The 25475-nt window shown below is 39.9% G+C and overlaps 1 protein-coding gene across 3 annotated transcripts in view; it reads right to left on the minus strand.

The window, feature by feature from the left end:
* Nucleotides 1-3037: 3037 nt before the first annotated feature.
* MTMR7 (myotubularin related protein 7) overlaps nt 3038-25475 on the minus strand; it is a 49925-nt gene continuing 27487 nt past the window's right edge. For all 3 annotated transcript variants that reach the window (XM_074588164.1, XM_074588163.1, XM_074588162.1), the window contains 9 exons: nt 23725-23859; nt 18547-18679; nt 13768-13877; nt 11884-12009; nt 11041-11090; nt 9188-9388; nt 7523-7663; nt 5297-5423; nt 3038-4542 (listed from right to left, as the gene is read on the minus strand). In XM_074588164.1, the coding sequence (XP_074444265.1) occupies nt 4183-4542; nt 5297-5423; nt 7523-7663; nt 9188-9388; nt 11041-11090; nt 11884-12009; nt 13768-13877; nt 18547-18679; nt 23725-23859 (1383 nt within the window). In that variant the 3' untranslated portion in view covers nt 3038-4182. The remainder of the gene's footprint in view (nt 4543-5296; nt 5424-7522; nt 7664-9187; nt 9389-11040; nt 11091-11883; nt 12010-13767; nt 13878-18546; nt 18680-23724; nt 23860-25475) is intronic.

The following is a 25475-nucleotide window of genomic DNA, read 5'->3' on the forward strand; positions in this document are numbered from 1 at the left end:
ATATTTAAAAAAACACATATATATATATGTTATATATAAATATGGTTTTTTGTATATATATATATGTTATATATATTTATGTTAAGGTATATATATTATTATAAAATAATTATATATCATTTTAGATAATGATGTTATCTATATTATATATAAGTACCTTAACATAAATACCTTAACTGAAGAACTGTGTTCTTTAGTCTTTGGAAACAGATTAGATTCATCGGAATAACCTTGGCAACCAGCACACTTAAAAATGAGTCCTTGCCTGAATTCAGTCACAACGATTCTGGTGGACCTACAAGGTTTCATTAGCTTCTTTCCCAAATTATTTACATTAAAAAAGCACTAAATTTTATTTTAAGACTTAACGTGATTTGATTAGCTGTCTCCAGGTGCTCTACTGGCAATTTAATTAATATAAGTAAATTGAATGCTTATTTTACCTTTTCTTCTCATCACCCCCAGTGTTTCTGGCCTCTCTGAATTCGGGGTTTGCTGCACGCTTGGCCCTGGATCTTTGGCAGATTTTTCACTGGTCTTAGTACTGTGATAAGTTGCCCTACTCCTAACTTACCCCACCACATGTTCCTCCCTTCCCAAAGGAACTGTCAGTGACTTACCTGTCCTGGGAGGACTCTTCAGTCCCGGTGGTGTCTCTGCACTAGGGTGGCAGGGTGACCAGCCAACCAAAAACTGCCTCGACCTCCAGCCCGCGCACAGGAGCAGCTCGTTGCCTCCACTGTGATGTTTGGGATGAAGCTGAGGACTCTCTGTGCAGATCAGGGCAGCGTCCACATAAAAGCAGCAAGTTAGCTGGTCAGCAGCGACACAATGCTTACCTTCGTTGCAAAGCTGCCTCCTTGTTGTCGCTGGGTTTTAATTGCTATTGGTTTGTGTCGTCAGACATCTTTCATGCTGTGTAAAGTGGTGCTCTGGCTTGCCCCTGTCTTCAAAGAATGTAGTTTGCCACCTTACTGCTAATTTTACAAAGAGCTTTCTTCCCCTGCCTCCTTCCTGGTTTTTGTTTGGTTTTTTTTTCTTTTTCTCTCCTTACTTCTAGTGATATCCTTCAGTCTGAGTTGTGCCCTCCAACTGCTTATTTCTCAGCTTTTCAGAACACATTGCCAGTTTGCCGCCTTCGTCTATGTCTTGCATAGAGCTGCCAATAAAGGCAGCTACTGAATACAGTTTTATTTCTGGTCTTTAGGTGGTGATCTTTTTAGAGGAAGCTTCATCTGTTTGATCCCATCACCTTCAGCATCCTTTATTTGCACATTTTCATACTAAAGAACAGCCTGAACCCAGGGAGGCTGAAATTACACCACAGAATTCTGTAATGCTCTTCTGTTACTTTTTTCCCAGCTGTTTAGTTCCGTTCATGTGTGTCCCATTTCAAATTACAGTGCCCTCGTGCTAAATGCGCAAGGATTTGCAGCAGAGGGGATATCGCTACAAGAAATCTGTAGTTCATAGTGTGGTTTTCTCATCCTTTTTGTCTTGCATTCCCTAAAAAAAAAATTATATAGGGGTGTAGCATGTAATTAACTCAAGTGACAGCAGCCTCAGTTCTGGTTATCAGTTGTAGGTTCCTCCACAGCTTAAACTCCTGTATCCAAGTATTGAAGTAGGGAAGATAAAAAAATCCCTTGATCTCAGTGACAGAGTGATTCTTGAGTAAATGGAGAACTATATTACAACAACTGGGAAAGCAAAGCTTTGTTTCATTCACGGCTGTGAAATAACGTAACGCTAAATGACCTCAGTGTTTATTTGAAGGTGTTTCTCAGCAGGCTGATAATGGCACAGATACATCCATTACAATGAAAACGGAGGTAGCCAACGCAAAATTCCAAGGACTGAAAGACACGTTACAGTGGGCGGCTAAGTAGAGGCTTAATATAAAATGTTAATATGTTAATATTTCAGTTGTAAAGCGAGTTACAAAGAGTTGCATAAGCGACATGAAGACAGTGCTTTGAATTTGCATATATTGCTGTGCCGCATTTATTTCTAGACATGTCTAATAGGACACGATGCCATCATACGCAACTTTACACTTTAAAGCTGTGCAATAATATTGCCCGTTTTCAAACTCATTTTTAGGCAGAATATTTGAGTGTTAAGTTTTCATTGCTGACTTTGCAGCACGTTTCTTTAGTTTGAGAAAACCCATTCAAAGTGTCCTTTAATACCATAAATTTTACAGGCTATGTTCAAAATATGAAGCATTTTTAAAAGTGCAATTAAAATCAGGGCTTTCATTTATTAAAAATTTGTAAAGATTAAAAAGCAGAAGGCTAGATTCTGAACCGAGTATAAATTATAGCTGTATTTATTTCAGTTGAGCTACAGTGATTTATCAAATTGAGAATCTGGCCTTTCCAGTATCACATTAAGATAAATCTTGCTGTTAGGAGTGGAATTATTTGTTCAAAGACAGCAGCTCCCTTAAGAGAACATTAATTTACCTACTCATTTTTGATACCAGAAGTTAGTAGAAAAGAATGAAAAGCCATTCCATAAAAGCAGACTGAATAATAAAATGTAAAGCTTCTAAATTGAGGTATATTTATATAATTTGATTCTGCCGGTAAGTCTGTATTTGAAGGAGGAGCATGAGACGCGATCAAAGTAAACTTAAGTTACTGCTGCTTTGCTTTACTGGAGTTCAGTACCACGTTGTCTCCAAGCAGGTAAGAGCAGCCATATCAATTATATTTTTAACTGCTTGCTTAAATTAAAAAAAAAAAAAAAAAAAAAAAAAACAAACCCAACAAAAAAACCCTTGGAAGAATTGCATCCGGATATGGAAGCCTTTTTGGTGAGTTTCAGAACATCCCAAATTTTAAACAGTTTTCAGTGGTTTACTTCCGTACCAGTGATTATGAAAGCTAGTACTCCTACTTTTAAAAACTATGAAAATTCTTAAACGCAACGAGATTAAACTTTCTGTTGTGGCGAATCAGTCTTTTTTTTAAAATTAGCATTGCCATGCTCTCTTCAGGCTGGCAAATACTAAAAGGGAAATTTTGTGTGAGGATAAAAAAACCCGTTGGCTGTGGTTAGTTTATTTTCAACAATAAGATTTGGAAGGAATATTCCTTATAACGGTTCCTTTATGGGCAAAAGCTTTAATTCAGAATTTGGAGTGATGCTTTCATAAGTGGTTCTTACAAGTGGTTTTGATTTCCCTGTTCTCTCTAATGTCTATGTGCCTCACGCCCACTCAAATAAAACATTTTCAAGTAGGAATCAAAATAGGCTGGAGAATTTGAGGGTTTATTACCTTTAAAATTTTACCTTCATATCTTACGTAGGCAGTTTGGAACAAGGGTACGATATAAACAATCAAACTTGAGAACAAAGCGGCAAGAGGGCAGAGTATACTGCCTAATGTGCCTTTGGTGACAACGGCATGCTTTCCCATGAAGGCTGTGTCAGTGGTGGTGTGTTTCTTGAAGGTTTGCTCACAAAAACTACTGAACTTTCAGCACTGGTTGAGGGTTGGATACAAACGGGACGCCTTCGGGTGCAGCAGCAGCAGCTGCTTACCTAAGGATGATGTTTTTGCGGGATCGAGCATGTCCCTTTGTTAGTTTTACTTTGCCGTAAAAGATCCTAGTAGGAGAAGATGCCAAATAATTGTTGGAATTCAAAATTTAACACCTCTCATGAAAAAAGAAAAAAAAGTGAAGAATGTACACAATATGTCTGAAGGCAAAAGAGCTCTAAAAAAAATCAGTTTGGACTGCTTCACCAGTAAGCTAACGCTAATGAATCTTCAGCCTTATTCCTATGTGTAAGAGAGTTCTTCTCCAACGACGTGAAATTCCAAAGTACTATTACTTTGTACAATAAGTAATTATGGAAATATACAAAGTAAGGAATACTTACATGACCTTGATACATTGATAAATGAGCAATACATTGATAAAGTCAAAACGAATACCACATTGGCTTAACTAAATATAACAGCAGATATTACCTTTCTTTAGCATTATGTCTTAAAACTAATAATGGCTTGTTCTGTTTCAATCCTTCCTTACACAATTGCACAGTTCCCTTTCTTTGGATTATTTCTTTAGGCCACAGACCACTTCCGTTCTTTATCTGATGAAAAGATGTCATTCCAGACCGTGAGAGACTCAGTTTCATCCAGATCCTTGCTGTTGTGACGGTGTTTCAGACTGCCAGAAATACAGCCTCGTCTGAATCCTTGCCACTGTCCTCACTGGGCAAGCAGCCACCCCCGCTTGGGGACCTGCAGCTCAAGTCCTCCACGCCAGACTCCTGATCGCTGTTAGCCGAGAGGTCAGGGTCGGAGCTTTTCAGGTTGTCCTGCGTCAAAATCAGGGCTGAATCTTCTTCATCCCCCTGTGAAGGGCTCCGGGACGGGAATGATTTCAGGTCATTGCTATACTCCTGGGGAGTGTTAGCTAAGCTGTTGTTGGAAGTAGAAAGCCCTAACTCTTTGCTTCGCTCTTGTCGCTTACTCTTGACTTTATTATCATTTAGTTGTGATTTCTGAAGATTCGCCAGTCTCTGAAATAAAGGAAACAGCATATATTACATGGGCATATTTAGGGCCCAGTAATCCTCTTATGTGTCTTTGCCTTTTAAAAAAATAATAGAACCATGGAATGGTTTGGGTTGGAAGGGACCTTAAACTTCATCTAGTTCCAACTCCCTGCCCTGGGCAGGGACACCTCCCACCAGACCAGGCTGCTCCAAGCCCCGTCCAGCCTGGCCTTGAACCCCTCCAGGGATGGGGCAGCCACAGCTTCTCTGGGCAGCCTGGACCAGGGGCTCACCACATTCATAGTGAAAAATTTCCTAATACCTAATCTAAATCTCCCCTCTTCCAGTTTGAAGCCATTACCCCTCATCCTGTCCCTCTCCAGCTTTCTTGTAGGCCCCCTTCAGCAACAAATAATAAAGAAAGAAACTAAGTTCAGAGCCCAACCCAATTGGCACCTTCTAAAACTGCCAATTTGCATTTATGGAGTATGAGAAGCGCACAATTTATCACAAACCGATGCTGACTTACAGCATCCCTTGGAGTTACAGAAGGATATAAAATTTTCAGGAGTAGTAATTGTGCACCAACACAGGTGAAACTTTAGCCCTAAAGAAATAAGTGCAAAACATTCACTGTAATTTATGTGAGAACAAAGATGATGGCTGAGCATCCTCATGCCAGAAAAGGATGTAGCATGTCGGGGACTCTGCAGCGTACAGACTTGGATTTCGTTTACCGTTGGTTAAGCCTGGGGCACTGAGATCAGGTGTTTATTACCTCTCTTAAGACCTCCAGCTCTTCTTCCAGCTGCTGAGTTTCTTCCTTCACTGCCATCAGATAATCAGTAACTGACTGTCGAGGATGCAGCCCCTTTTCGAAGCGGTTGTACATACCGCTCCAGAACCTGGAAGTGACAGGAAGGTCAGCAATTGTCTCATTTGGTGAGGTGGCCTCACAAGACCTAAATACACACTTTTTTAATGTTTTTTTTCAGACATATGTTGTCCTAAATGATGCAGCTATGGATTATTCACCATTAGAGTGCATACCCATAAGTTTTTTGGAGTATTTGGTAAGATTTATGGTCCATTTGCAATGGCTCTGTCTTGAAGATGCAACTCTGTAGACATAGACAGCTTGACCCAGTGGTGATACACAGTACAAAGAAAGGTGAAGGCACCTCAGCTCACGTGGCTGAGGGTGGTTCACTGAATGCAAACTTTTGCTGTATTATTTTCTCGTTCTACATTATAGGCCTTAGAGCAATGGTATGTATAAAACAGCCATGGTTAAAGACAGTTTTTCATAATCCTACTTCTCAACCGTTGTTTAACTTCCCATGAAGGTGACTTTGACATTCTGTATACTTGGTTTTGGCTGGGGCTGGGGCAGGGGGGTGAGGTGCAGCTAGTTAACAGGGTTTGGTTTTTTTCCTACCTGTAAAGAAGAGTTAAAAATCAGGAGTAAAAAAACAGTATGGTATCCTGCTCTCTTAATATCTCAACTGACATTTTAAACTGGCCTCTGGAAATTGCATGAAACATATATGTTGGCAAGTTCTCTTCCTGTTGTATGGAATGGGTAGTGAGGCACTGGCCCAGGCTGCCCAGAGAAGCTGTGGCTGCCCCATCCCTGGAGGTGTTCAAGGCCAGGCTGGATGGGGCTTGGAGCAACCTGGTCTGGTGGGAGGTGTCCCTGCCCAGGGCAGGGGGGTGGAACTGGATGATCTTTAAGATCCCTTCCAACCCAAACCATTCTATGATTCTATGAATTATTTGACAAACCCTGACAAAGAGCTGAGTTGCTTTTTCATTTTCAGGAGGAAAGGACTCGAACTTTAAGTCCATGGCTTACTCTGTCCCTCCTGTTTTCTCTCTTCCTGGCCGTAGGTGGCCGCAGCCAGACTCTGAGTCTGTCTCTAGTTCACCAGACGGGTTAAGTAACCCAGAGACCTGCCCTCGCCTGCAGCTGCCCAGCCAAGTAGCTGGCAGATATTTTTGGAGCATGTGCGTGCTTCTTGGTGGTTTATTGTTCCTTCCCCAGTAGTGTACTATTTAAGTCACATTCCCCCTTAAGTTTATCATCTGAGAGCTCATGCTTGGAAATCTTTTCGCGCCCAAGTAATTCCATTAAAATCAACAGGATTACTCATCCCATGGAGGATCTGCACTACCAGTACTTCTTTTATAAATCCCGCTATCCAAAAAAATATGATTAACAACTATTTTTAAGTTGTTTTAAAGTGGATGTGACCTGGAATAGTAGACATGAAAGGATTCAATTTCTGTCATTTAGGATATTTATTGACTTTTTAACGGTGCTTTTACTTGCAACTGGAAAACAAAGTGATCAGTTTTACTGAAATCACAGTTTTCATTAATTTCTATTCAAGTTCTCCTTAAGCTTGTTAAGATTAATGGCACAATTAATTACTCAAGTCAGAATGTCAGTAGTACCATTTCTAAAATTATGATGTTTTGATACATTTTGAAAAAAAAATAAGTAAAACTTACTGTGTATTCTTCAGGGTGTAGCAACAACCTGGGGAAAGGCTGCTTTTTGTTTTACTGAACACTTATTTTAGCAATGAAACAATATGGTTTCTTGAAATGTCCCTTTTTATTTTTGACACCAATTGATCCAGATAAACATCACAAAATCTCGGAATGGAAGAAGTTGAAGCGACTTTAGATTCAGAAACCACAGACGAGAACAGAACAGAAAGAGACTTTTCTCAGTGGAAGAAGCGAGTAACCACGAAACGAGGACACGGGACTATCAATATAGCTTTAATCTTAAGCCTCTTTTCAGACTAATGCTCTGTTGTGGAATGGTGCGGAGGTGTTGGCTGACTACGGGCACGCAGGGAATGAACACGTGACCTCTGAGACTGAATTTACTCTCAGGAAGGTACATTATGGGATGAGAAATGCTTAAATACAAAGGCGCTCTCTTCTGTACTAGCACATCCTACAATTCTCGGTAGCAAGTGGTACTACCTACTTGTACAAGAAGTTGCATGGAGCCATCTGTGGGCGCAGGGTCCCCTGGGTTTGGCTGTGGTCCGGTCTGTACAAAGGATTCAGGTAATCAGCACGATTTTTCCACAAGTGAGCCCACAATGAATATGTTCGTTCTTGGATTCTGAAAAAAATATATTAAATAAAAAACTTATTAAAGTCTCTACTACAATTCAGGTATAGCTAAAGCTTAGATGCAACATTCTAGTGCTCTGTACTACTCGTTTACAATCAGCTTTATATTTCCTTAACAGAATTAGACTTAAGTTATAAATATAGAAAAACAGAGACTCATATTCCTTTGTTTTGTCACTAAAGGTAAAATCCAATCCATTTCCCATAAAGCCAGAGCAGCTGGAGAGGGAAGGTGCAAAGGCACGTTCCTTTGCGAGATGGAGCGGATCACGTCCATAAAAATCAGCTTTCAGAGCAATCTCTACACATTGAAGGGATTCCCATGTTTAAAAGCACTCTGACACCATCGAGCTGCAATTTCTCAGGCAGTTGGGTCTTGGGATGTGATGCCCCGTGAAGGTTTTAGTTTAAAATGGTCTGTGTCACTGAGGCTGCTCGGCATTTGAGCAGTGAAAGGGACCAAATGGCAGGAGGAAGCAGTAACTCCCACCTTCTGCTCCTTGCTGCTGCTGGCGTGAGAAAAGTAGTGGGTATTGTGATGCACCTGAGCAGCCAGGGCTCCAGGAAGCAGATACCACCATCATCACTGCCAGGAACGATGCTATTGTCTCTGTTTGGGCCTGAGGGCAGGTAGATTAATTCATAATGGCTTTGGGGCCAGGCAGCAGAATGATAGTTTGCTGACTCAGTCCTAGGGAGGGTAACCAGACAAAAAGGCTCTTCATAAAAAAGTATCCAAGAGGTCTGGAGTAAACTGTTCTGACATGACATCCAAAGACAGGTTGAAACACAGAAGAGCGGTGAATCAAACTGAGAACTTAACTAGAATAGAATCACAGAATCGCCTAGGTTGGGAGGGACGTTTCAGATCATTGAGTCCAACCATCAACCTGACAAAAGCCGTCACTAAACCATATCTCTAAGCACTATGTCTACCCATCTTTTAAATACCTCCAGGGATGGTGACGCTACCACTTCCCTGGGCAGCCTGTTCCAATGCTTAATAATCCTTTCAATGTAAAAAATTTTCCTAATATCCAATCTAAACCTCCCCTGGCGCAACTTGAGGCCGTTTCCTCTTGTCCTGTTGCCTGTTACTTGGGAGAAGAGACTGACCCCCACCTCTCTACAACCTCCTTTCAGGAGGCGATATCGTCTTGTATCAGTATTGTGCTGGCTTGCCTTCTACGTTGTTGATGCAGCAATAAAGGTAGGGCCGTGTGGCTGAAGGGCTAATGCTCTTGTCTGTTTTCACTAATCCCTGTCACGCACACCAAGGATTACTCTCCCAGAAGAGCCACGGTGCAGAGGATCAACCTTTTTTCGGTATTAATCTGTGCTGCCAGAAGACGACAGCCAAGAAGTCTGCGCTGCGCTCCGTGCCCTATGAAAGCACACACATGTAGACGGGCAAATATCTGACTGCTCAACACACCACCCACAGACCCCACACGCTGGGGTGCGGTTCGCTACTGTATATAGAAATGTGCTCCTAAAGAAAAGACTTTCGTACTTAAGCTCTCGTCTCTCCTTCTGGCTGTTACATAGGAAATTCCCAAACTGGCAAGAGTAAATATGATGCTGTATGTGGATGAGGAATCTCTCATTGAATTCAAAGGCACAAGGAAACTGTTCCATCAATTGCCAAACACACTCGATGAACTGGTCAATAACAGGGGATATTTCCTTTGGATCTCCATCTAAATTTCCATACCTGAAACAAGACAAGATACGTATGATCATAACCTGAAATCCTCTAGGAAAACTGAATTAACACTAATGAAAACAAACCCCTCACTTTAAGTGTGCAAGTTACACCATAGGCATTCATTTCTAAAATCTCAACTGCTAGTGTATTTTTTTACTTACAGAAATGATGCAAGATTCGTGGAGTAGAATGAAGGCAGAATTTATCAAATACAAATGAAAAAAAACACTTTTATGGGTGTCTTGTTGCCTTACAGCTACCAACAGCTGGCTATGGCATAGCCATGTTTTAACACTATTAATAAGAAGTTATACCACAGTAACATAAGTCATTGTAAGAACGACTGCAATGACCTAATAACAAAAACGTATCTTAGACAGGCGCTTAAAGGCAGACCATTCCCCAAACCAGAAAACTGAGCAGGAGAGGAACAGAATAACCTTGGCAGAAAACAATTTAAAAGCTGCCCCCTCTTAGTGACATTTTTAGAAAGTGGGAAATGGCTACATGCTACTCTGCCAAGTGAACATCAAACTTTCTGTCTATAAAAATGTCTCTTGGAACCACTTGCAATGAAGAAAAGGAGCCTGAAAATAGAGGTAAAATATGTAAGTCTACATAATAGGAAGAAGCATTTTCAATCAGTTATTCTGCTTGTCTAGTGTGGGTGTGTGTATGTGTGGAATTCCATGAACATCTAAAATTGAAACTTCTAATTCTACTATTGTTACGCATCGAAGAAAATATGACAATATTGTACTGCAAACCAAAGCTATCAGTGGTGATTACATTTCATAATACCTTTCACCACTGATAATAACAGACATATGACATTTTTATGTTAAATGTAGTAATTCCTGCTGGAATTTCACAAGTGGTGTGGAGCTGTACAGATTTCTTGAAAGTTTTGATGTGTTTTTTGGAAATTACAACACATTTATATTCAAATCAAACAATATAATGTAATTAAACTCTGATATAAAAATTGCATTTGTCATTTTTACAGAAACTAAAATGAAATACAAGAAAAAGAAAACGTGTATATTTATCCATGTTCAAATCTATAAAGTCTTCAAGCATTCTCATTACATGATAGCATTTACATAATTGGACGTACAAAATAACTTGTCCAAATAGATGACGCTCTGCTTTGCTTTAGCTGATGCTTCTGAACAAATCCTACTGTTTTCATTAGAACAGAGTGTAATAGAAGGAGCATATTTTACATAATAGATAACTCACAGACATGCCTAAGTTTAAATACTGTCCTGGAAGACGTAGACTTTACTGAACAGGGCCTTAGGTGGGGAGTCTTGGCTTTACTGAAAGATCTGCTGGAATCCAAAGGGATTTTCCAAGCCAGATACACACTACTTTTCTCCCACGTGGGTCTCACAGTGCTCGTAGCAACTGCAAGACCAGCACTTGGGATTCCCGAGAGCAATCTTGGAGTGCATAGATAAGAAAAGACTGATATGAAAATATTTTGCTTCCATTTTTCCAGGCAGCTAAATTATATAGTAGGAGAAAAGGGTATGGCAATTTCCGGAGGGCATTCTGTTGATATGCTTTGTAAGGCAACAAGGAAGTAAAATTGGAATGGCAGTGGATAATGACTACGTAAAAATAGATACAGAAAAACCTTAGCACTGCCTTACCTGTGGTTAAATTTGTGACCAAAGGAAACCCAGTCTTTTTCAATTAACACCTAAAATGAGAATATTGCATTCAGTGCTGCGGAGCAGAGCTGACACACATTGAAGCAGGCAGAAGAGGGGAGTAAACAAGCAGTACTGGAATTCCAGTTAATTCTTAGAATAAGCAGAAAAGTGACAAGCAAGAATGATGTAAGCGAGTGGTATTAGAATCCCAGATAATTTTTCGAGTAAGTAGGAAAATAACGAACAATAAGCACTGCTGCCAGCTCAAGAGAATGCAGCGCTCTTCACAGACACAGATGGGATGCCAGTATTTCAGCGCAGCTTCAATTAGCTTGATTCATCATTTTCTAAAATAGAACCTAAAAATGTCTCAAACATCTCTTTCACGTGTGATCAGTAACTTGATAAGCATTCCTAGATCCTTAACCAGTGCTGGTTTGTTCGGGAAAGGAACAGATTTTCCAACATAGGCACTCATTGTAATCTCGGGAGCACATGCTTCTGACACTCAAAACTCCACTGATCCCTGAAACGAATACGAACTCTCGCTTGCAGGAAAGCTCCTTGGGCTGCCAGAGAGTTTCTTGGTCAAAGTTAGGAAAGAAATAAACAGGTGGCCAAATGATCCCCACCTTTGGTAACATTTCATATGGAAATTGGGAGACTGTAACTTGGACAAAAAAAAACTTTCCTTCCTACTTCAAAACAAAAAAAAAGAAAGAAAGAAAGAAAATGAAAAAGGTATATTTAAGGAAAGTTTCTTTTCCATTAAAGCTAAAGATATTAATACTAAATGATGCCGTAATACTTTATTTACTCTGTGAAAGAGAACCTGCTTACCATGAATCCCTTCATAGTTCTGTAATACGGATCCAATAGAAGGCTCGCTACAGAGCACACCTGGGCTGTCCTATCCCAGCCATCAGAGCAGTGAACAAGCACACTCACACCTTCCTCAGCCACAGCCTACGGGTACAGAAACAGTCAGAAATTCCACAAGCAGGGAGAAAGGCAATGGTAAGAGAGGAACAGCGAGACAGTGCAACATAGAGAGCATTCATTAGGGAACTGGGAAACCTTGTTCTTTTTTTTTAACTCTGCCACAGAGTTTTTTAATTATGTTGAGTGTTATTTCTCTCATTTGAAATGTCTTAATCTCATCCCATCCCATGCACTATGGTGGTTGCAGCGTCACCTGTTCACGCTCCACTACAGGAGGATGTGGGATCCATTTAAATTAAAATACTTCAACTTGCCAGAGAGGTACAACTACCTAAAGCAGATTCAGATGCAGTTAATGCTCTTACTCACTTAATGTAAATAACTGGGGAAAGAGGATCCCATTTTATACACAAACACATATAGAAGAGATCGTACTAAGTTCTCCGAAGTATTGCATTATTTTTGGAACTTGAGGGGGTTTTTTTAAGTTCTAAGGGGTTTGGCCTTTGTCATTTCTAAAGAGAACAAAATTTAGAAAGCAGAGAAATAAAATAGGTTAGGAAAGATACGGCTTAGAAAAACAAACATTTAAGTTAAGTTTGGACTTAATAGGGAACAAGGAATAATAATAAATTATCTATGTTTATCTCAAGAGACAAGTAGATTCTACCAAAATAGAACCCCTGTGGGCAGGAGACCAACAACAGAACTGGGAACCTCACAAATAAGAACGGCTCAAAGTGCCTGCCTGAGGAGGCACGAGGCTAGCAAGCACACGGACAAAGGATAAATTTTTTTGGACAGTATTTTAAGACTAGCCACTGGGGAAAAGTTGTCGTCGAGCTAATGTAAAATGACCTGATTTTTAAAAGCTAATGAAAGCTAGTAGGGCTGGGAGAAATAATAACATGTGCATTTATCCCGCAGCAGTAAGAAACTGCAGTTGCCCGCTGAGCAGGGAGAAGCAAAGCAGGAGAAAGAAGCAGTTACTGAGGAGAGAAACCCGTCATGTTTCATCCATACAGTCATATCTAGCAGGTCACGTGAATAAAATGGCCCATAAGAAATTGTAATAGTAATCTCAAAAATAAGAATTGAAACCTTAAAAGGCAGAGCACAAGGAAGGGGGTAATAAAATTTAAACTCCTGTTGGTAGATGGCAAATACCTGCACTACTTTGTGTGGGATTAGGAGAAATAATTTCTTACCAAAGCCAACAACTGTTTACTGAATCAGTTTTTGAGTATGTAAGAGTAGAAGCTGCTGGAGAGTTTGGCCATGGTAATACACAGGAGTTGGTTTAGGAGGTGCATTTAGCTGGTTGCTAAATAAATCAGAGGGGAAAACACAGTAGCTAATATTCCTATATTACAACTACCATGTGAAGAAGTAGTGCTTGAACAGAAACCTTCACCAAAGAACATGTCCAGAAACCAGTGGAGGAGGCAGGGGAAACAGGGAAAGACACGGTGACAATCACTGCTGGGGACTAAAGTAAGGACCTTCAAATACCCGGCATAACAAGATACAGGGTAGTAGAGGCTTTGGCACATTTGAATTCTTCGGTGAAAAGAACACAAACTTTTTACCAAATTAGCAAAATGTCCACAAGGCAGCACCTAAGAATCGTCTGTCCTCATATATGAAGCATTGCAAGATGTTGGTTTTTTTTCCAGATACAACGTCGCTGAAGGTAACAGAAGTTACCCACAAGCAGAGAATTTGATCCTCGCTGTCTGTATCTGGTTAGTACAAGTTTTGTTCTCATTTTGCACACTTTACCTTTGCAATAAAAATGCCAGCATCCATAATCGCTTTGATATGCTTCAGCCAGCCAGAATTTTCTAGGCCCCAGAGAAAGTCACTCATTGAAGGCGATTTCAGCTCACAAACTGCAAAACAAGTTACATCTTACACTAATTATAGTCCCTTAAGCTTTCACTGACTGTTCAACCTAAGAGTTATCTCTTCAGATATCCCCATCTAAAACGTTCATCTATGAAAAGAATGGCTACTTCACAGTCAAACTTTACCATTGTAAAAAAGCATATATTTAAGAAACGAGGCTGGGTCAAATTTTACCCAATATGTTGATTTAAGTTAAAAAAAAGAAGCTGTTACAAAGCCTGTAACAAACAGTTTGCCAAATACATCCTTCTGTGCAGCACAGATTTTCCAAAACTGTGTTGGGAGCAAAGTTTTCAAACCCCTGAGAGGGGATCATGTATATATATGATGTATAATATGTATATATACATGTATATATGTATAATAATGAGGGCTTGGAGGCGGAAAACATGATTTCTGCTGTCGGACAGGCAGACATCCACCTAAATGGTGCCACAGCCTCCTGTTGCTGGCCACGCTTGCTGGGCTGCCCACCAAACCCAGCCATCAGCATCACCACAGACGATGGGGTTTGAGCTAAAGCGATTCACTCCACAGTTCTCCATCCCTGAATGAAACCTTAGCGAAACATCGCTTGTAGTCAGAAAGTGTTCTGATGGTGAGATAAAAGCCATAATTCACAGTTTTTACAACATTAAGTTTCTATCCTGTTGGAGGCAAGTGTCTTTTTTTTTAACATTACAGAGTTTGTGACATCAGAAGAAAAAAAGGGCAATCAGAATCCAATTCAGATACCTCAATCCAGCAGCAAGCAAATACTCAAAAATATTTGGTGCAATCTATTTTCAAGAGTGAGATACTAAATTCACCCCATAAGTAGCCTACACATTTATTTTGATCCATGTAGAACTGTACTGTCTTTTAAGCAAAAAGATATTAACCAGTGAAACTAATTTAAGGAATACAGTGAAAAAATGTCATCATTTTTACTGAGTTAATCTGTGATTAACTATTAGATTATTAGATTATTAGATTAGATCTGTGAACTAATAATGTCTTAGTAGGTCTCTTGTCCTCTGGTAATCTTCTAAAAGACTCAATTAATTATGGCCAGTGGCATAATTTTAGTTTTCTTCAAAGTAATTGTGATTTAATTTTACAAGCCAAAGCCAGAGTTTATACCACTGCTGAACATATCTGGCTGTCTTAACTCTATTTAATTCAGAGGCAAAATAGCCTAATGTGTCCATACCAAGCCTCGCAATCTTTGTACGTAGGGCCTCTTCCAGATGGTTATTTTAAAAGTCATTTCTGAAGGATATTTATAAAAATGCACAGATAGCAGCAGTGAAAGCAAACAGCTTTTCACATGCTTAATGCTCCTGTGCAGATGGAAGCATGACTAATTAGTAGCTGAATTCTGGCTGAAGCTGCTGTCTCTGTTTACAAAAGCCCAAGGTAAGGCTGAAATAGTGCTTTGCTCATTCCCACTACCAAATTTGAGTCAATATTTACTGACCACTTCACTGAGCAAAGTTCAGACTGTCCTAAAGGCATACACTGTGTATTTCACATAATTTTTGGCTACTGATCTGGACCTTAATACTGAATTCAATTATGAATTCAATTAAGAGGCTGATTCTAAGGGGAAAAGGCATCTCCGCAGAAAAGGTACCAAAATCTTGGAGAAATAAGACCTGCTACATGGGCAGGGCTCATAGCAATCAAGACCCGCGCTGGGCAGGGCTCATAGCAATCCAGGGGTGCTCCTGTCCCCAGGAGGGGAGGAAGAACCAGGACACATGGTGGAGCCGGCCTCTTCCACCAGCAAAAGTACTAGAGGGGGATGCTGGACCAGTTCCCCCATTTCTGGTGGGACGGCCATCAGTAGAGGAAGGAGTAAATGCCATGGGCCAAACCGTCAGGCCCTCTTCCTGGGTGATCTCTCACTGAAGTCCAAGGATCAGAGGGCTGCTCTTACATCAGCAACTACTGCTCCTGGTATGAGGGGAGGAGAAGTTCATATTTGCTGTTTAAATATAGAGAGGGAGCATATGCGGTCATCATTTCAACGCGCAACAAATGGGGCTCAAGTCGTGGTTGGCCCCTGGATGTATGGCAAACTCGCCCCATCACGCGTGCCAACCAGCAGCCCCGGCCAGCCCTTGAATCTTTACTGAGAAAAGTCCTTGTGCAACATTTCCTTCTAATATTAAAAATTATTTCAAGGAGGTTATGCACAGGATCAGAATTATCACAAGGGTCTTCACATACACCTCTCTTTAAATGAAAAAAAAAATCAATAGTATACTAAAGCAATATGAGGCAGCAGAGACAAAAGTAAAACTTTTTTTTCTTTCTGGAAGGAAATTCCAGCATGTTGAAATGCATTTTACTTCCAGAGTACAGTCAAATCTCAAAATGTTTTGCATATTCTGAAAAAAATCTCCTTATCCTACAAATTTAATCATTTTATAAGGCTGATATATTTTGCCAAAATAACATTATACAAAAGTAAACACATGTTAAAGTTAAGATAAATAAAATTGCTAGAATGAAAGTCAGTAAAATCACAAAGCTGAAACCAAATTTTTACCTACTCAAATACATTATTGACATTATTATAAGTATAAATTAATTTCTTCGGCTTTTTCCTAAAGAAACATCATTGAAAAGAACACATCCCTAATATAAGTGCATTTTCCAATGGAAAACTGAATAATCAATTTTCGTTCAAATTTCCTCAGCATTGGAAGTTATTTAAAATTGTATATTGAAAACCGTCTGCAGTCTCTCATGTGAAAAAGATCCTCCAACTTTCACTTCTGCTTAATTCCAGTGAGTTGGATAAAACTGCCCTTGCACTCCTGCAACACATCAGACCTTGTCCTCTTTTCCGTGCTTCCAAGCAACAATACAGCACACATTAAACAAAAATCAGTTTTCATCAGCCTCATGTGTCTTTTCAAAGGTTTTTAGGTACCTTGTAACATCTCACAACAGATCACGATCGTCAGACATATCTTGCAATGCTTGTAGTATGATGTGACGTTTTACCTTAAAGATTGACCCAGGTGTGTTTTAAGTACTCCTTGATAGAAATTTAAAGCCATATTAAATTATATTATCATTGTCCTTGGCGGCCTTTTTGGTTCTGGTTCCCTTCGTATGTGCAAGTCAGGTAGTAAATACCATTTTAAAGGCCCCAAGGGAAGCAGATGAAGGGATGAAGGGACACTACTACGAATGGAAAAAGATTAAAAATATGCAGCCCCTTCCATGAGAAAAGCCCTGCTCCTACACTGAAAGTCATGAGGTTTTTTTAAAAAAAAAAAATACTTGAAAGGCTCAAACGCTTGAAATTGCAGATTTAACTTCACTAATTTCTAATCTTATCAGCCAGGTCACTAAATATGAGATTTCAACATAGCAAATATAAAACCAATGAAAAAAGCAGATGTTTTGAGCCTATGGCTCATGTAAAAATAGAAGCTAAGAAGTAATGCCCCCCCAAAGCTGCCAGAAGTGTTCAATGCACTAGAAATTACCTTGTTATATGTCAGTTTGGGCCTGTCTCATGAACTTTTGGCTCAAAAATAGTACACAGCACTGTCCCATGCAGCCAGGCTGGTTGTTTATTATTTTGACTTTGATGGTCTTAAACCGAATAAATAAAGTGACAGGTTTCTTCACCCAGCCTCTCTCCTAGCCAAACGAGGCTTTGTAATGAACTAAAAATCCTTCTATTTTCTTTCCCAAGACCCTTAGACCAAGGAATTAAGTCAAAATAAGTCATGAAGAGAGTGACTGTTGTACCTGCACCAACTTTACTGCTGGTTTTCATAAACTGCTCTCATTTGAAAATAGAGCACAGCTCTGTCATAGAAAACGTAAGCCCTTCTTAGATCTAAAATTCACATATTCACCGAGAATAGCACATCAAGCTGATCCAGGAGGTGAGAGAAGGTGTTGATGATATACATGAAGTAAATACTGTGGAGTGGAGTGAAAATCAACAAGACGCTGAGGGCCAAGGGTGGCTTATTTATTCTTACCCCTTTCACAGAAGGCCTCTAAAGAGTAATCTACTCCAAATATTAAATGGCAGTACAGATGTACTTGTTTATACACTGATAAGTATTTATAAAGCAATTATTATTAATTTCCATGGGATTATGAAGGTGCTCAATCGTTACACCCATTGACTGTGAGTTTCATACACAAACCTGATGTAACATGTTCTATACAGGGCATGAGTAAATTTCTATTAAAATTCCAGTCTAAAATGCATGACTACCTTATTGACCACATACAAAAATCAAACCATAGGTTTTCTGAGCTTAAAAAAAATTCCCATGTTTTCCACTAGCATCAAAGTCAGCATAAGTGATTTTTTTCATTATAGCATCAATGTAAACTGCAAAAGACAAAGTAGCAGAAGTAAGGTGGATGGAAGTCAAATGAATTTTGCCATTAAAGTAAACGATACCTGGATTTCACCCATGAAACAAGGTGTTTGCACAATTAGGAAATCCCTACTAGTTGCGCCGCTGCACGAGTCCCACTCGCCAGCAGGCAGCTGCATGCAGCACACTATGCAGAGCTCCCTTCTCATACCCATTTTCACTGCTGCTGATTTCAGAGCAGTTACCCTGATTTATGTGACAGAAGGATCTAATCTTTCCTCTAGTTTTCAATGAGGAAGAGTATTACCTTCAAGCATTTTCTGCAGACTGTTTCTCATGACGTGGATGTTCTCGATGCCTATGAATTGAAACTTGATGTTGGAGTAGTTGTCTTCATTTTCATATCCCTTCCCTGCTGCTCTGTTTGCCATTGCATTGAGCTGAAAAATTTAGGGAAAATTGGATGAAAAGCAGTAGCAAACACATTCTTTTCAAAACAAAGCTCATGGTCTACTGCAATAAATCTGAGTGATTTAAGCCAGGCACAAACAGGAAGCATTTATCGGAGTGTCAACACAATGGGTTAGGAATTGGGGAACTGTTCATAGCCCATTGCAGGGTGCTGGGTTGCTGAGGCTCTGACCTCTATTTCACGCACCTTGAGCATTAACTCCTCTGCAAGAGCATAAAGGCTTTCATTTGTTTTCAAAAGGCTGTTCTGATTTCATTTCTGATCAGCGTTGTTTACTAGCAGAACGCACCCAGGAGGTGGCAGTGTCTTATCTGCCATGCCACTGTTTCATCACATACGCACACTGCAATGTTGCCCAAATTAGAGTGTTTTACTGCTCAAATGAACCAAAAGTTGATACAGCTTCCTTCTTCGAAGTTTGGAATAATGAAGAGAGAGTTGGAGTAGTTTTTCCTATGTTTATAGTATCGTGGGTCTAGTTGTGAAAGACCACAAAAGATTTAAATTGACTAAATTACCACAAATATTTGCATTTGCAATGCAGCGCTATCAAATATTTTGCTATGCTTCGGCAAACAATACATTCAACTGGAAGCCAGGGTTTTGTCTTTGAATCTGTTACTTGCCTCCTGGCATGGGAAAGTCACTAAATGCTTCTTTAGTTCAGCTTTCCCAAGCATAAAATTAAGGAGTTTTTTAAATGCTTATTTCCCCCCCGGCCCTCTTTGAAATTCTTGGGGGGAACAAAAACTATCTGCCAAGCCCCTTATGCCAAATTTTGATCTCAGTGCTGAAAACTAGAGCTGATAGAAATGAATTAAGTACTTTTACTTTAACACCTTATCTATGATTTTTTTTTTAATTATTTTTTTATTTCCTATAGGTAAATCTCACTGTCCAATCTCACTTTTCAAGAAAGAAACTGCCTTTTTGCACAAAGTGCATGTTCTCTTATGAAATGCAGGCTGAACTTCCCAAGAAATATGAAGGCTTCAGGAATAACAAAGCATCCCACATGGCAGAACCTCCACTCCAAGGTGGACTAACAGCTTCTGCTCAGGAAAGATTTAAGAATTAAACGACAATGGATACTGCACATCCAGACTGGAGAGCACTAACAAAGCTTTTGGAGAGACCTTATGAGGCATCAGTTGGACAAAAAGAGACTCATCTTCATTGCAGTGAGAGCCCGTGCTCATGAGATACCAAAACAATGTGTGTCTTAGGCATCGCCATGGGGACAAGAGGCTGTGCAGATAACTCCATTTGCAGTTTATTTCCCAATATCGCAGGCAGTACTATTGATTTGCTGCTTCTGTGGTCACTCCTGAAACTCACAATAATATATTCAGTACTCGGCTAATGATATCATGGGATAGACAAGAATGTGTCTCTTCCTGATCTCTTCCACCCTAAACGCACATATTCCCGATATTAAATTTTAATTTGGAGCTAAATGCATGCAATTGAGCAGGACTGATTGTCTGCTGCCAACTTATCTCCAACCAAGATGAACAAGTCTAGCTTTTTTACATCGTATGTCAAAATAGCTTTCCATGGACGAAATTTGACCTCTTAAATTTCAAAGGAAACAGCTAAAGACTAAAAGCTTTTTATGCCATTAGAATTTAATTTTAGATGCTAAGAAAACAGACGGGTGAGACCACTTTTCAATTCTTTTATTCTGTCCAATTTAATATGTGAAGATAGGGGATTTTTTTCCCATCTTCACACTTTCTAGCGCATCCATTCCCATGAGCAGCAGAACTTGGCAATAGGAGTACATAGTTACATTTGTGGACCACCATTAGGATTTGAAACATTGCATGAATTTCATGATACAACAGAAGGAACCATATTCTCAGATGCAAACCTAGGCAAAAAATCCAGCATTTTTCATTTACTCAGGTCTTGTGTAAAACTTCTTTTAACTTGTAGTATGCCATTCTGGAAAAAGTGCAGGCAAAAAAAGAATCTGGTCTATCGACCAGCAGTCTGCTCATGTTTTGACTATCAATGAACAACAAAAAAAAGATACAGCCTGTGAACAGCATGTCCTTTAAGGACACAGTCCTCAGTGTGACTTGCTAGAAAGATAAAAATTATCTGCTGAATCCTAATCTTTATCTTTTGAAGTAGACATCAGTGTTCTAACATAAACAACATGAAGCAGCGTCTCTCTGCAATAGCATATAGCTTCAGGAAGAAAGATCTGTGCACGTGAGTCCAAGACACCACAGACCCCTGAAACGCTAAATGAAAAACATCTAGCCCCTGACTGACCTAATCCTCAGTAAAATAAATGCTATTAACTGTCTCTGCCGCAGAGCAATTTTATCACAGAAATCCTTTATTAAGACAGTCTGAAATAGCCCTCTTTAAAAGCAAATAAATATAAGGTTAAATTTGCAGAGCTTTCTGACACTCATTTATTTTAAATATTGTCAGTTGCCAAACTTTGCAGCTGCCACAATATTTACTAACAAGTTTTCCACATCACCTACCAAAATTCCATCTGTTGCTCTTAAAGTAGTTGTTGCAAAGCTCTCTAAATTGTGCCTGTCCTCGCTTAATCTCAGTGAATACGAGGAGACAACCTCTAACGGGAACAGACCTCGCTTGCCAGGTTTCCTGGCATCTTCTTTCATGTGGAGGATAACCGATTCCTGTCTTATTATAAAAAGTTATAGAAGTAATTTGTTTTACTCATAAACAGTAAGTTTATATTAGTTTATTCTGTAAACATGTAGAGGAAGGAGAATATGAAGAGAGACAGTAGCCTAAGAAAAGCTCTGCATATGGCCATCCTGGTGTATTTAAATGAAGTGGAAACAAAGCTTTCTTCCGCAGCCAAAGCTTTTCTTTTGAAGATTATCAAGCGCAACGAGGGACAGCATATGAATAGCTCTTGGGAATGCTGAATTCCCTGGTCCGTTAATATTGATCATCTTTGCAAGGAACCAGTTCTGGTGAGAGAAGAGGCAGGTAGTTTTTTAGCTTCCTAGAGCACTTGCACCAGACTCAATAACTTAACTTACCTTTACATTTGTTAAAGGTTCCCTGAGGAATGCCAGGAACAGCTTGCACTGATATCTCTCACTTCCTACATGCTCTAGATTTATACATGCATCAGGAACTGCAAAATTATCTGTAACAGCTGTAACAAGGCTGCGTTTGGCACCTGGGATCACAGGATCTTTAGAAAATCCGTCCATTCTTGCAGCACAGAGAGATAACTAGGAATCTTTGCATACAAATGTCGTTACATCAAAACTTCTTTTTTCCCCCCCAGAGAAATTAAATTAAAACAAACAGTTTTCATTTGCTGACTAGCTCCTGAAGAAGCCATATTGCTGAAATATGCCATCGTTCATGGCTAAGCGAGCCAATTTCACTCTCTCCCCTTGAAGAACAGGTTCTTTTCACTGCTTACAGGAGGTGTCTCATCATAGTAATTTACCAGAAAAGTTTACAGGATGGATCCTTCCTGTTACTACCTTGCAAAACATCATTAGTAGCCAAGTCAGTAAGTCATTAGTAATAAATCCCATCAATGAGTAACCTCCTTAATTATGGAAGAGTACGAATATCATCAGCCAGGAAATGCTAAGGTATAAATATTATCACATACAGAAAACTATTAAACAAGCATTATTTAGGCAGCCAGGTCTGTGCTTCCTATCCAAAGCCTGCTCTGAACACAAACATACCAATCCTTTCCTAGTGCTCATCATGATTCACTTGCATCAAGACTGCAAGTAAGGCGGTACCATCCTCGTCTTTGCAGGAAAAAAGAGGGAACTGAAGGTCAAAGTAGACACCAAATGACAAAGTGCAATGAGACATGCCAAGACCCTGTTTTTCTGGCTGCTGCCTCCCATTACAGCTGTGAGTGCTCAGCACTTTCCCACCAGCCCCCAGGCCTTCAGACCATCACCAACCAGGCAGGTCCCTTGTTCCTGCTCCAGCTCTGCCAGGTTTGCCCTTCCTCGCTCCATTCCTCATGTTTCTCAGCTTTAGCCACCCTGCCCTTTCAGGCTCTGTCTCCTCATCTCAGGATGCTGAAAGAGCTTCCTCGTTTGTTCCTTTTCCTCAAACCTTTGCTCTCTTTTTTCCTCTTCCGCTGCTATAGCTCACCCTAGATCTACCAGGGATTTTGTGGAGATTTGCCCCTTCGGTTTCTTTTCTTCAGATGCTTTGGTAACTACAACAGGGAAGCTATCAACGGTGTGAGAAAGAATATATCCCTGCTCCCACCTCCAGACACTGAAGCCTATCTAGCTCTTATCACCTTGAGCTGTTTGCTGGCATGCCAAATTTGGACACAAAGTTTTTTTAGCTCCCAACCTCTTCTAGATCATTACTGAGTTTCACTGTTTCTGCACAGCATAATTTTTTCTAAAGCTTTTATCTTGGCTAAAGATTTTAGTCAATTATGAGATATGGCACCTGAGATCGCTATTTACCATATTTCAGATTCTCTCTCAAAAACACAAAAGTGCTGGAGATATTCAAAGAAGGTCAGATTCAAAGACTCCTTGTCACCTCAGTAAATGGTCTTTCCTTAGCCTTATGCAGAGGTCGTTGAAATATTCCCACATAAGCAGGCAGAGGTTTGCAACATTAGAATATAGTTTAAAATTGTATATTTAAAACTGTAAATACAGTTTTATAATGGGAATTGTTTTTCGTTAACCTCATCAGTAATATAGTTACTGATAGCTCCTCTGTGTGGAAACAATTCTATTCCAAGTTATTTACTGTTCTGTATCTTGACATTTTGTTAAGAACAAAAAAGAGAAAAGTTCAGTGTAAAGAAAAAAATCCTCTAAGAGATAAAAATGTGGGCAAGATTCCCAGTTAAGATTCCCCTGATAAATCCTGATTTACCTGTGGAGTTACATAGGTGCAACTAAGATGAGAACTATGGTCAGTCATTTGGGCTGTGCATCTTTCCTAATGTATCCAGCCCAGGTTCAGTCTTGCTACATGCAAGAAATTGACTGTACTTACTTTGGGCCGAGTATCAACAACGTATAGGAAATCACTTCCTGGGTTTGCTTTTCTAATGGCCTGGAGCATCTGCTCATCCTCAAGGCATCGAGCACTAAAGCCAGATAAAGGCTGACTGCTTCTACATATGGACGCCTGCAGAAAAACAAACAAACAAACAAAAGTCAACATAGTTATTAAGCAGAAATTATTTAGCATCCGGAACAGCAGATACAGCCTATACAAAACAGCTCATTAGTACAGTTACGTGGGAAGGGCAGAATGGTAAAATGAATTACGTGTTAATAAACAAGTTCATCTTTAAAAGGCAAGCAAATATTTAAACAATACAACCCCACTGGCTCAGGTCTAGTCTTGAATCCAAATTTTAGAGTTATTTTAAATATAGTATTTCCCTAATGTAAAATAACTCCTGAAAGGTGGTCTCTAGAGGATGTGACAAGTACAACGTTGCAATCACGACAGCACTGGTGTAGCATGAAGAATGGGTCCTTTTGCGCTGTCACTCACACTTACTGGTGAGGCTACTGATTGCGCCCAGCTTACACCAGCGCATGCTTTACTAAACAGCCTGAGACACCACGAGTCCAGGAAACAAAAATGCATAACATGCAGCTGGATAGATCACTGGTGGTGGTGTATTTTTAGCACTGCCTCTGGAGATAGACCTTACTGCATGGGAAGTGGGTCAGGCAGCTTGACTCCTGGAGCACAGTTATTAATCAATCAAGAGAGCTTCTCCCCAGACCCATCAGGATCAGACCTCCAGATGAAACTGGGTAAGAAGGAACAGAATGTGAAATGGATGAGCAGGGAGGGTTTTATTTCTGCTAGGCAGAGGGCAGCTAGATTTGTAGAGGGCAAGGGGCTAATACATGCACTTTCTAAGCACTGAATGTAAGCATGAAAAGAATCTGCCTGCTGAATGTCGTGACCCATGCGGACTGCCCTACAGATTATTTATTACTGTGAGAAGGGACGTGCTCATTTTCAGCCAAGTCTTTGAACTATCAGTAGTCATGCATCTTTAATACAGAAAGCCTGAATTGTGCCTGTTCACACTTTATTAATAGTTTTTGCAAACAGATTATTAGTTATCGAGCATCTCACCTGCTGATGAGCACACATTCCAGTGATTTAACATATGCTTCTACCTTCTTTGCATGAAGCAAAAGATACATATGAATATCTCCACAACCTGTCATTTTAATAAAAGACATTTCTCTCTCATCCATTGTGTACCATACACAAGGCAGATATGGCCCTCAAGATTAAGGTTGAAGTTAGGGTAGTGGATGAAGGATTCAGGAAAGTATGTGCTGAAGCCCATTACGTTTTATCTTCCTGGAAGCACAAAAGGCTAAACTATGTGCTGGCACCAGTATGGGAGAATGGCTTGTCTGCAAATTAGGCTTGGGGTTAAGATCAAGTTTAGCCCCAGTTTAAGAGATAACCGCACTGCCAGTACTGCAAAACCAGAGGAAGATAAACTGACCTAGTGAGCACTAGATATCATGAGTGGGAATCATTACACACAATATCCATACAGAAATCACCTCCTGCTGACCCAGGTCAATTGCTTAGGATGAGCACATAGGTCTATAATATCTTGGGCTCTGATTAAGAATAGGGCAAGAGAGGGTTATGTTTTGCTATTGCACAGACTCAACAGGCAGTTCCAGAATTTGATCTTACCATATTCACACAGATCCTGTAAGACACAGGGTAAGGTGTCACATTGAATTTGTCAG

Source organism: Larus michahellis, chromosome 5 (genome assembly GCF_964199755.1).
Source record: "Larus michahellis chromosome 5, bLarMic1.1, whole genome shotgun sequence".
NCBI lineage: Eukaryota > Metazoa > Chordata > Aves > Charadriiformes > Laridae > Larus > Larus michahellis.